At 55.2% G+C, this 11,492-nt stretch overlaps 6 protein-coding genes across 6 annotated transcripts; 2 read left to right on the forward strand and 4 right to left on the reverse strand.

The window, feature by feature from the left end:
* Window positions 1-196: 196 nt before the first annotated feature.
* CTAM01_16810 (uncharacterized protein) lies at window positions 197-1,018 on the forward strand (the record flags this gene model as incomplete). The annotated part of the gene is made up of 1 exon (XM_060532802.1): window positions 197-1,018. The coding sequence occupies one exon, from the start codon at window positions 197-199 to the stop codon at window positions 1,016-1,018; it is 822 nt and encodes a 273-aa protein (XP_060372613.1).
* Window positions 326-901, reverse strand: CTAM01_16811 (uncharacterized protein; the record flags this gene model as incomplete). The annotated part of the gene is made up of 1 exon (XM_060532803.1): window positions 326-901. One exon carries the CDS (start codon window positions 899-901, stop codon window positions 326-328), a length of 576 nt encoding a protein of 191 aa, XP_060372614.1.
* A 235-nt stretch (window positions 1,019-1,253) lies between the features above and the next one.
* CTAM01_16812 (uncharacterized protein) lies at window positions 1,254-2,648 on the reverse strand (the record flags this gene model as incomplete). The annotated part of the gene is made up of 1 exon (XM_060532804.1): window positions 1,254-2,648. The coding sequence occupies one exon, from the start codon at window positions 2,646-2,648 to the stop codon at window positions 1,254-1,256; it is 1,395 nt and encodes a 464-aa protein (XP_060372615.1).
* Window positions 2,649-4,239: 1,591 nt separating this feature from the next.
* Window positions 4,240-4,709, forward strand: CTAM01_16813 (uncharacterized protein; the record flags this gene model as incomplete). Its single annotated transcript, XM_060532805.1, has 2 exons — window positions 4,240-4,417; window positions 4,483-4,709. Coding segments are annotated over 2 exons (405 nt in total), but the record flags the coding sequence as incomplete, so codon positions are not given.
* Window positions 4,710-6,024: 1,315 nt separating this feature from the next.
* On the reverse strand, window positions 6,025-7,559 carry CTAM01_16814 (uncharacterized protein; the record flags this gene model as incomplete). Its single annotated transcript, XM_060532806.1, has 2 exons — window positions 6,025-7,182; window positions 7,290-7,559. The coding sequence occupies 2 exons, from the start codon at window positions 7,557-7,559 to the stop codon at window positions 6,025-6,027; spliced, it is 1,428 nt and encodes a 475-aa protein (XP_060372617.1).
* Window positions 7,560-8,326: 767 nt separating this feature from the next.
* Window positions 8,327-10,865, reverse strand: CTAM01_16815 (beta-glucosidase; the record flags this gene model as incomplete). Its single annotated transcript, XM_060532807.1, has 4 exons — window positions 8,327-9,179; window positions 9,360-10,304; window positions 10,385-10,700; window positions 10,784-10,865. 4 exons carry the CDS (start codon window positions 10,863-10,865, stop codon window positions 8,327-8,329), a joined length of 2,196 nt encoding a protein of 731 aa, XP_060372618.1.
* Window positions 10,866-11,492: the final 627 nt, after the last annotated feature.

Genomic DNA, 11,492 nt, shown 5'->3' on the forward strand with positions numbered 1-11,492 from the left:
TCCTCGAGAGCCTGACGAAGCTGATCTTCGGTATATTGAGGCATTATATATAGAAGAAGACATGTGCAAAAGATGAGCCCATTTGGACGCGAATTGAAAATGTTGTGATAAAAGGAGGTTGGGGGTGGGCATTGGGTTGTGGTGGATTTTCGCGTTTTTGTGGGTGCCAGAAACAGGGGGGTGCCAGGAAGTGGGTATGTTGACTTACCACCAATACGCCGAATCATCCACCACCGCCCAGCACTCTTACTACTACCCCCAACACACCTCCCGCGCCGCATACTCGTATTCATACTCCTACACAAACGACCACACATACCCCTACTCACCACACTACCCCTACACCTCCCCCCGTCCCCGCTGGCGCACAATCCGCGTCTTCGACCGGACCCCAGACTTCCACGCCCTCGAATCCGTCGACCTCCGCTTCGCGATCTCTGAACTCGTCGACATTGGCGGGATCCTCCTCCACGCGGAGTCCGAACTCGAAAAAGCGCGGCTGCGAGTAGATCGCGAACGCCGGCGTCACGATGCCGCGCACGGGCGGTCCTGTGAGCGCCAGCGGGGCCACCAGCGGGAGTGTGACTGGACTCGACGCATCGCGGAGATGGCGCTCGAAGCGGACGATATCAAGTTCAGCTCCGAGGTGCTGGCGGATTGCTGGGTGAAGTACGTCGGGTTGCTGCGGAAGTACGAGTCGTTGGGGCAGCGGCGGGTGAGTGGGTTGATCGAGGATCGTGGACGTCGGCGGCTGCGGAGGAGCGGGATCGAGGTTGAGGTCGAGGTTCCTAGGTTGGATAAGGGGAAGCCGTTTCGGTATGTTTCGCGGGAGAGCTGGACTCGGGAGAAGAGGGTTCCTGAGGGGGATCGGGAGTGTTGTAGGGAGTATAAGAAGGGACATGGTAGACCGGAGGCGAATACGGGGCGACGTCGGTCGGTGAGGTTTGCGGATGAGGTTGGTGGCGGGAAGGGGTACTTTAATGAAGGTGGGCGGAGTCGGAGGTGGTCGGTGTACTAGATTGCTGTCTCGTTATTCCCTGAGTTTGTGACAGGGGGTTGACGGTTCACGATATTCAAGGCGTGGGCGCCGGGTAGAGTAGACATCGCTTCATTAAGTTTTGCGTCGAGATGCTCTAAATGCTATATGCTCGCAAATATACCGCCCAATGCATGTCCATGACTCCGAGCTCGCTAATACGGGGTTTCCCAATCATGCTGTTGACCCTAAACGAAAACACAATTCCTGCTCACGACTAGTAGACGAGCTTGAATTCGACATCCGACTTGATGGCCTTCAGAGTCTCCGGGATCGGTAGTGGATCGTAAAAAGGATTCGGGCGGAAAGTCACCTCCTTCAACTTGGGCAAGATGGCCTTGCTTTCGAAAACAAGTTTATACAAAGCGTCCTGCAGGCCCTTTTCGTAGACTGCGCGTTCCTTTGCGGATAGCTGGTCGACCTCGATGTCATGCCACAATTCCGCCAAGTCCAGAACCTCCACCGTCGGCGGCAGTCGCTGGATTATGTCAATCTTCTCAACCCACTGCGGTTTCCCGTACAAGATTCCTATGTCGAGTTTGACGTTGCGCAGCGACTTCATCTTGGGAAGTACCGTCAGTGTGCCATCTCCGCCAACGTGTTGCGAAAAGTTGCCCGCTAAGATACCCTCAAACGAAAAGGTTTCGAGAGTGTCGGCCACCAGAGACAAAGCTGTATTCAGGTTGTGTTCACCGTCGGCAGGCTGTTCGGCTACACCGCTGGGGCCCATCTCGAGGAGCTTGAGATTGGGACAAAGGGCGCATATTGCGTGCCATCCTTGGCCCCACATGCTGCTCCGAACAAGTCGGAGTTCCTCGACATTCTTCCAGCTACCATCGTCACCCCAGCCATCACCGGGCTCCAGAACGGCAGGACGATACACGGCTGAACCGAGCTCGACGGAGCGCAGGTTGGGTAGTCGCAAAAGGCACGGCAACTCGCGGCGCGGCCAGAAGCTTGCGCCGGGGAAGTCCGGCATCGGCTCCAGCATGACGCGGGTGAGGGAGCTCAGGACGCGCGGGCAGCCCTCGGCGGTTTCGATGTCGGGGGTTAGAATAGCTTTGAGCTTCTGGTACTCTCCAGCGGCGAAAGGCATGCGCATGTGCAGGGTGCGTAGGTTTGGTGACGAGTAGAGGATGAGCGCAAACACAATCTGGGCGAATTCGAGCTCTGTCTTGGCGTCACGCACAAACGCCTTGATGCGGTCCGGGAATCTGGGCGAGGCTTCTACGAGGCGGCGCCATTCGGTGCGCTTGTACGGGCAGAGAACGTCTGTCGGATAGTGATCGGTGCCTAAGCAAGAGACGTAGGAGAGGATGCGCATGTTGTCGCCCAGCTCTGGGCGTTCGAGCAGAGTCTGGAGGAGGGACTGAAGCCGTGTCTGACCCCATAGATACACGGTTTGGTAGAGGAACGGTATTGCCAGGTCCGAGAGCCGGCGACACACGAACGCGAGGCGGTAAAGGGCGACGCGGTTCGTGACAACGACGCCATCTGGATCGGTGTAGGCTTGGAATGGAATGTCGAGGCCATCGAGCGGCGGTGTCAGGTGGCCGACGATTTGAAGCAAGACTTCATCAGGGAGGGCAAGTAATGACAAAGACGAAGCCATTGTGTGAGAGGAACCGGTGAGCGGTGGTTGAGCGGGTGAGAAATTAGGAGTCGTCGTCAAGTCGAAGGAAGGGAGGTGGAAAGGTGAGTGAGATATTAGATCTTGATTAGGCGGGGTTATGTGCCGGAGTGAGACAGCGTTGAAGTCTGTGACCGGACGAGAAAAGTTCTAGACGAGACGAAATAAAGAGACAGATACAGAGAAAGAGACGTGTGCCCAGGCCTGTCTCAACCAACAGGTGGTTGGCGGGGGAGGCTGAGCAAGATGAAAGCGAGATGGTGACCTTATGTAAAGCAGCCAGGTTACTTGGCAGAGCGAGCGCGACAGCGACACATGCCAGCGAGGTTAAGGTAGATGAGCACGCAGGGTTTGACGAGGGAGAGGTGGGAGGGCTTGCAGAAGGAGAAAACCGAGAGAAAAAGAGGAGGAATTTAGATGAGACGGGCGCGTGGCGTAGCAAGATTCCCCCAGGTTTTCCGCTCCGATGCACTCCACCAAGAACCCACCGTGTCAGGGACTCCCAGGCTTCGAGAGTCTCCGACAACGAAGGGGCCCCCTTTTGACGATCCGGATGCGGCGAGTGGAGGGGGTTTGGGAACTTGGTTCAGTCTGTGAGAAGCAGATGCGGATGGGGGAAAGGTGTGAAGGAAGTGTAAGCAAGTAAAATATCCGTACCGGTAGGCAATAAGAAAAGATGGGCCTTGGGTGCCATGGGGATTTGAGTGTGGGCGGAATCCCATCTTATTGCTTGTTGCTGTCCCGAGGTCCTTGTCATCCAGATGCTTCTGCTGCCATGCGCGGCAGGATACGTACTTGTACATATTACATGCGTACCGACATCCAGCCTAATACCTTATTATTTGTCTGCTTTGTGGGTTCGTGCGTCTGCGTATGCGCTGGAAGAAATTGGAATATTCTGTACACGTATCTCGGACGGGTTTCGAAAAGGTCGATGAAGCTTCCCGGGTTCGAAGGCCACCTCCATCGTGGAACAAGTCTTTGAGGTGAAGATAGCATCTTTGAGTCGTGACAGCAGACCAGCCTGCACTTGCAATAGCAACGGGGGACGGCGGTGGTATCGGAGGAATGACGTTGCCGGAAGCGCACCCGTTCCTCGGCGATCATTGAGCTGTCTGGAGGCTTGGCTGTAACTACCCTGAATTTGGCGTGGACGAGGTTGGGTGACAACGCATGGTCTGCGAACGAACGAACCGATCGGGATGCTAGGGCCGAAGGGTAAACTGTCTTGTTGATTACCTAGCCACTTGGTAGTGTTGATGGTGGTCGGCGAGGGCACATTGGATGAAATAGCGTCGCAGCCATGGTGCAGTGAGGAATTCGAAGCGGCAGAGAAGTGAGCACAGAGGAAGAGGAGCAAGACCTTCGCCTGCGGTGGGCTGCCCAAGGTGAGAAAGGTGAAGAAAGAACAAAAGATAAAAGAGTGGGGGCGGTGGATGGAGGGGTATCCCAATTCGGGATAGTGCAGAGACGTACACATGGGATCCACCCTTGGAGGGCTGGAAGCGAATGATTGGCAGATCCCTCCGCCGCCTCCCTTCCGCCCCTTGACGCTGCCGTCCCTCACCCAACACCTCCATCCAAGCTGACTGACATCAACTCCCAAGTTTCGACTCAATCTTGTTCAGACTTTGTTTCTCCACCGCCTCGACTAGGAGTTGGAGATGGTTGCAGTTGCGTCCAATGTGGAAAGTGCATTGCTTCAATGGCAGGTCTGCCAGTTTTATACAGCCATCTTGGTGGCTTGGCACCTTGGCTACGTTAGGACTAACAGACTGTCGCCGCAGTACTCCAAACTTACACCGCAATTACCTACCCATCCCGAGTGCCATTTGGCTTGAATTGTCGACGGGAGAAGCTGGCCAGACGGAAACACGGCGGTCACGAGGGCCAGACCACATAGCAGTGCGAGCGGTCTGGTTATGGGAAATGATCCAATTTATCACGCTATGGCAGATCCGGATCGACGTGTTTGTTTGCAATCTGGCCAGGTTATGCATGTCTTGGCACCTCCCTTCTTTTGCTGTCAACTTCTATTGCTAATACCTACCTATTCATGCAGGTCAATTCCATGCCCTCATTGACCGTTGGAATGTGGATTTCGAGCCTCAAAGCAATACCGACAATGCTTTGTTACCGGCACTCGATCATGTCGCTGTCCTCCCTGCTTACCTAATATCCAACGGAGACTGGACAACTGGCCCCATAGCCCGCGCGACCTTGAGCCTCAGGCATTCAAACGTATTCCCCAGGCATCAAACTCCCGAACGCCTGCGTCCGCTTGCTTGCGGATGTCTCCCACTACCACTCCCACTTTGTCGCTACCGCTCCCGCAGACACACCAAAATCGCCTTCTCCAACAGGGTGCCCCCAGTCATTGCGAACAGGACGGTTCCTCGACTCCAAAGAGATCACACCACTTTCCGGGGCCTTACGGATCTCCTCCGTCAGGGATCCCACGCTTAAAACGTGGTCGACACCGTTGACCCCCTACGGAGTAATCCAGGGTCTCTCCTAGGTTCCCACTGTTCCGTCGGCCTGGATTCGCTTTCAAGACGACGACACGACATCGCCGCCTACCTTATTCAGTGCCATGCCTTTTCGACGTCGTGTCGAGGGCAGAGTCGACGACTCACACCGTGCAGCCATAAGGCCTACCCGCCGGCTACCTAGGATTCCTCATTTTCCCGACTGGCTCACGCTGCGGTCCATGTGTCGTTGTGAAACTTGGGACCAGCTGATTCCAAGACAGAAGCTTGTTTTTCGTCTCCTCGTCGCCGTCTGGGACGAAAGTCTCCCAGACGAGCCCGCGCTTGGATAGCAAGGCATTGTTCGGCATGCTCTCGCCCCCTCAGAGGTTTATCTGGAGCCAAACTCACACAACCCGAAGAATGTTGCTCATCCCCAGCCCTAGCAAAGAACAACCTAGAAAGCTTTGATGCCGGTCAAGTTGACCTAGGTCTCGTGCTGCCTTACCTCGGTGAGATTAGCTTTCAATTCTGGGCAGAAATTGGCTGAGTGGCCATTTCACATCGGGGTCCATCTTTGACACCCTCACGATGACCCATCGTTGCCGGCAACTATACCCAAAGTTTGGGGGCAGCGGTGCTCAGACTCGAATGGCTTTCAAATCGCAAGCGCTTTCTCTTCGCAGTGAGCCACTAGCTATGGAGGCTTCATCACCGTCTTCATCGCGACTACTTCACCATTACTATTCCTACAGAAGTCTGCAGGTTTCAAAAGCGAGCCCGCTTGTTACGTCTACGTGTTGAAGCTAGTCAATACTGCGACTATATAACCTGAGTGCGATCGAACTACGTTGTAGCGAGCTTGACGAACGATGCTACAACTCAATCAATCAGTTAGCCTTAGGTTCCCACAAACCATCGGTCTCCTGTCCAGGGCATAGCACCGACTCAGGCTCGTCGCTACCGCTCACGCTGTCCATAGACACCACGATTCGTTTCCGCAGCCTCGATGGACTATATCGGATGGGTCTCGGCGTTTTGCCATTCTCCGATTCACTGCTGCTGCTCTCTTCGTTGCTGGAGCTCTCATCTCGCGAATGTTTACTGCCGCATACCGAGTAGACCGACTGGCCCCGAAACTTTCGTCTCCCTGGGCGTGTTCCCTCTCCACGCTCTTTGCATAAAATGGCAACTGCAGTAGGCACGCTCCCACTCCCAAGATCTCTCATAACGCCCAACGCTTCCTCTTCCGTACGACCTTGATCCAGCAACCCCTTCATCTTGTCCCAGAAGGCCTTGCGGCGAGTGAACCACGAACGCCCATACGTGCCGTTTCGCCACTTGGCCCGGTACATCTTCTCCAGCAGTTCGACAGGCTGCTGACCGTGGAGACCGTACTTATACTCTGCCCATTGCTCTTCGACTGTCGGCGGGTGCGGGTAGAACTTGAATATTGGCCGCAGAACTCCATCCTTGCCAACGACGGTCAGTGGGCTGAAGTATTTCGGGTCATCGTACGGGTTGACAGGGTCTCTTGGGGATAGCAAATTTTGTCGAGACGCTTTCCGGCGAACAACAGCTTCATTGACAGCAATGTCTGTGACTTGCTCGGCTTTGGGGGATCTGGGCCCCAGTGCCTCTGGTTCCACCTCCAACACCTCCTCCCCCTGGTGGTCCTTGCTGTCATTGGTATCATCATTCTTTCTCCTTTTCTTCAAAGGCTGATTTGCACGTTGATTCAACGCAACTACCCGCGGCTTAGGCGCTTTTTTGCCAGTGCTTCTTCTTACCACCGGTAGTGACGCCCCAGGGGCCGCTGGTTGTGACTCTCGACTCTCATGGGGAATCCGAGGACCGGGTGTCCGAACTCTGGACGCAACTGTGATGGATTCCCGTCCTGGTGGCGGCACATCACATCTTCCAGCGGGCACTGGTGGTGTTGGAGATGGCGATGGGAGAACTGCACCTCTCTCATGGTCCTCTTTACTGCCATCTTGCTGCGCGCAATGTCTCACTGCCGGATCTAGTGGATCGACTCCAAAAACTTCCTATTACCAGTCAGCACATCCAATGCAATAGCCGATATCACCTCAAAGATAACCAAGCGAACCAGCTAGGCCTCTGTAGGGACATTCGGGTACGACAGAAAACTTACCTTGACGACTGAAGTCAAGACGTTGAGCTGCTTTTCCAACCTCCTATTGACTTGGTTCACATGCACCGCCATCTCTCGATCTGTTGCTTCTTGTCGCGCCTGCAACTCCCGGACTTCTTTTGTGTACTCTTGCTGTAGTCCAATGACTATTTGAGCGAACCCTTCCTCATCTGGTGGCCCAGTAGCCAATGGCGTAGCTACAACTTCTGATTTTGCTTCATCCTCGCTGTCAGAGTAGTCAACCAGCCGTGCTTGGCTCCGTGCTTTCATATTTAGCCGTCGTAAGTTGATAGTCTTCTCGGATGAAATCTTCTGCGACTCACGTGCTCGAATGTGAATCTTGCAGAATGCTACCCAGACAGAAACGTTTTCCTCGATCCAGTGAGACGTACGGACGCCAACATTTATTCTCGGATCACGTACTTCTTAGGTGCCACGAACACGCAGGGGATCAAAGACCAAGTTCGAGGGCGGTGGTCATTACTCTCAGGCATGATCCGCCGTGTGCCTGATTTCTTTGTCTGCGTTCGAGTATGGGTTTGGCCATGTGCAACCACAATCGCCATTGTGCAATCACCCCTCGAACCTCAAATCGCCCCGTGCGCTTTCTTGCAAGCAAGACGAGTCGAGCTCTGTGGCCTAAGTGGCTGAAGAAGAATAGAGCTGCAACTGGGAATGACATCTTCTTCGACACTGTATCCAAAGGCTTGTTGTGGCTGAACAATATTAACCTCTACCATTATTGTTGTGCAACACGAACTTCGTCAGGCTCGACGGAGGCGAAAGATAAAACGCCACGAGAAGGGAAGATGAATGGGTTCAATGTTTTACTCGCTAACGGATCTTACGATTCATCCACAGATTTGATAATTACTAACTTCGCGCCAAGGCACAATCGATCCTCCAACCACTGATCCGATAGCCAGATTGATAGCTGGACGTCAGTCGTCTTGCAATCAAGCGATTACTGGTTTGCCTGTGAGAAATAGAGACGGTTTTAGCGACATCTTCCCACATCACCACCCTGTCCTTATACATCATCCCAGCACCGAGAAGGCCTTCTCCGCCGGCAGGTCCCTTGAGCTGAAGCCGACCCGGAACGTGAACTCGCCCTCCGGAATAACCCACACCTTGTCCGACGCATTCCACAAGCTCACGTCCCGCCTCATTAGCTGGAACTCCACTTCAGCCGAGCCGCCCGCCTCGATCTGAATCTTTTTAAAGCCCCTCAGGACCTTCTTTGGCGTGCCTTCGGGAGCAGACGACGGGAAGGAGACGTAAAGCTGCGGGATAGCAAAGGCAGTCTTGTTGCCCGTGTTCGAGATTGATGCCTTGACGCTGATGAGGTCCTCCCAGAGCTGCGGGTGCCCGCCAGGCTGGACCGGGATAGCCGCGTCCGGGCGCGCAGCGATGAACGAGTTCCCTACGATAAAACCCACACCGACCTGGTTGTCGACCACGGCGAACGTAGTGTACGTCAGCCCGAAACCGAACTCGTACAACGGCTCGATTCCAAGCGCGTCGTAGTGGCGGTAATCAATCATCTGGCCCTCGCTGAAATCAGCCTGCCACGCAAGCGGGTCAACGACAGGTTGCGTGAGATTCACAATCGCGGGGCCAGCGTCCTCCTCGTTGCGCGGGACGGAGTACGGCAGCCTGCCGGAAGGCGCAACGTCGCCCCAAAGTAGGTCAACGATGGAGTTACCGCTCTCCTGGCCTGGGTAATGCGCCGCTAGGATTGCGCCAATCTTGGTATGGTTTGCCCAGGGCATGGTATTTACACCGCCTGAGTGCGTTACCACTACCGTCGTCGCGCAGAAATCAGCCACGTTGTTGATGACAGCCGTCGAGTTCCCGTCGAGCTCAAACGACGTGCGATCGAAGCTCTCGCTGGCGAACGTCTGCTGGAACACGAGACAGATTTCTGGCGGTGGGTACACGCCCCGGAAGTCATTGGCCGCGAGGACGTCGTTGTTGGTCACGTAGAGGACTTCCGCGCCGTACTCTGCCGCTTTGGCGCGGACGGCGGCGAGAGGGGAGATCACTTAGGACGGGCGTCCTGTGCCGGACCCTCCGCCGATGATCATTGTGCCTGTGTTTGTGTCCTCGGGGACCTCGGAGGGGCGGAGGAAGCCGTTTGTCATCTCGCCTGCGTCGTTGCCGAAGACGCCGATGATCTGGGGCTTTGACAGGGGGAGGGTCTGGTTCGAATTCTTCAGGAGGACTGTGCCGGCGGAGCCCATTTCGCGGATGAGCTTCGCATGGTCGCCGCGGACGTCGCGGCCGTGGGTGAAGACGAAGCCGTCGGGGATGAAGCCCGTGTCTTTGGCGACTTGCAGCCCGACTTCTTGGAATAGGGTCACGAAGCGCAGAGATGGGTCGGGTGAGGGGTAGGACTCTGCGTCTTGGCCTAGGAGGTAATACGGCGTTAGGATGTTGCGGACCATCTCGTCGATGCGGGATTCTTTGACGGTGCCGTCAGCTACAGCCTCGAGGACTTTGTCGCCGAAGAAGGTGGCGGCGCCGGGGTAGTTTCCCGGCACAGCGCCCGGCATCTCAAGATCCAGACCGTTGTTGATAGAGTCCGCGGTAGAATGCGTCGCGAACCAATCCGACACCGTATACCCCTGGAACCCAAGCTCATCTCGCAACAGTTCCTTCAGCAGGTGACTGTTCTCGCACGCGTACGTCTGGTTGAAGCGGTTATACGAGCACATGATGGACGTCGTGCCGGCCTTGATGGCATTGGCGAAGGGCCAGAGGTAGAGCTCGTGGACGGTCCTGTCGTCGACGTTGGACGAGATGGCCTCGATGACTGTGCCGTTCACCGTCGTGTTGGAGCGCTGCGTCTCTTGCTCGTTGGCGATGTAGTGCTTTGAGCAGGTCTGGACGCCGGTGGATTGCATGCCGGTGATTGTGTGCTCGATGGTGATGCCTGCTAGGTACGGGTCCGGGCCGAAGCCTTCCCAGTTGCGGCCGCCTAGGGCTGCGCGGCCCATTGGACCTGTGGAAGGACTGTTCGGGAGGTGGTGTCAATATGACGGTACCTTGTCACGTATTTCTCATCGACGGAGGATGAGTGAGACTAGACGTACCCGAGAATCACATGCCCCCCCTTCCCCTTAAACTCCTCCGCAATCGCAACTCCCCGACGATAAATCATCTCGCGGTCCCACGTCGCCGCCGCAGTGATCCCCGAAGGGAAAACGCTGACGAGGTCGGCGCGGTTGACGGCGCTGGGGCCGTCGAGCATGCAGATCCCCTTGAAGCCGAGGCGGGGAATGGGCGCGATGACGCCGATGCAGTTGCCCGCGGAGGAGTTTCCCGTGATCATGGAGACTTTTTCTTCGAGGGTGAGGCGGGATATGAGAGTGTTTGCCAGGGCGAGGGCCGTGGATCTGTCCCGTGTGCCTTTTTGTTGATGGTTAGCTTTTGGGACGTGAATGTGAAGCGCGGCTGGTGAGGAGAGGCTGTAGGTGGTGGGTGGGATGTACCATTGTTGGAGGACCGGTGGTGGATTTGGCTCGTTAGGCTGAGCTGGGCTCCGAAGAGGAGGAGGAGTGATTTCCACAGCATGGTTGGCGATGATCCTGGTGACGGTTGTTGAAAGTACGATACGCCAGATAGCGCGAGGTTCCCATGGTCATGAGTTTCCCTGCTCTGAATATGGGAGTTGGAGCCAGTTCATTTATACTCGTCAGATGTCCCCCTAGATACCGAAAACAGGCTTTGAAAGGCTGGGCCACTCTTGCCAGAGAGGAAACCGGGCCAGGTAGTCATCGTATGGTGTTTTGCATGTAAAGGTAGCAAGGTACGCAACGTAGTTTAAGGATTACGAGGTTAACTAAGTACATATGAATGTCGGGCCGATGCATTTTGGACTAGGATAGAGATCGACCGTACAGACGACGAGGCGGGGAAAAGTCTTCGTAGTGACACTCGGTATTTCGGGGTAGTTATCAGGTCGCAGTCGGCTCGGTGAGCAGCTTGATCAAGGGTGGCGAGAGCTATGAAGCTATCATTCTGGTGACTGCGACGCAACTGTTAACAAAGAACCTTTGTTTTCTATTTTGCATCCTAATCTTTTATCAAATTATAGGGAGATTGGATTTTTCAAAAGGTCGGTAAAGATGGAATGCACACCAACGAGCTGTCAAAACATGTACTCAACTTTCCCGTAGCAAGCTCGAATTGAGATCACGG

The sequence above is a fragment of the Colletotrichum tamarilloi genome (genome assembly GCF_030869305.1).
Source record: "Colletotrichum tamarilloi strain Tom-12 chromosome Unknown Scaffold_266.1, whole genome shotgun sequence".
In the NCBI taxonomy this organism is placed as follows: Eukaryota; Fungi; Ascomycota; class Sordariomycetes; order Glomerellales; family Glomerellaceae; genus Colletotrichum; species Colletotrichum tamarilloi.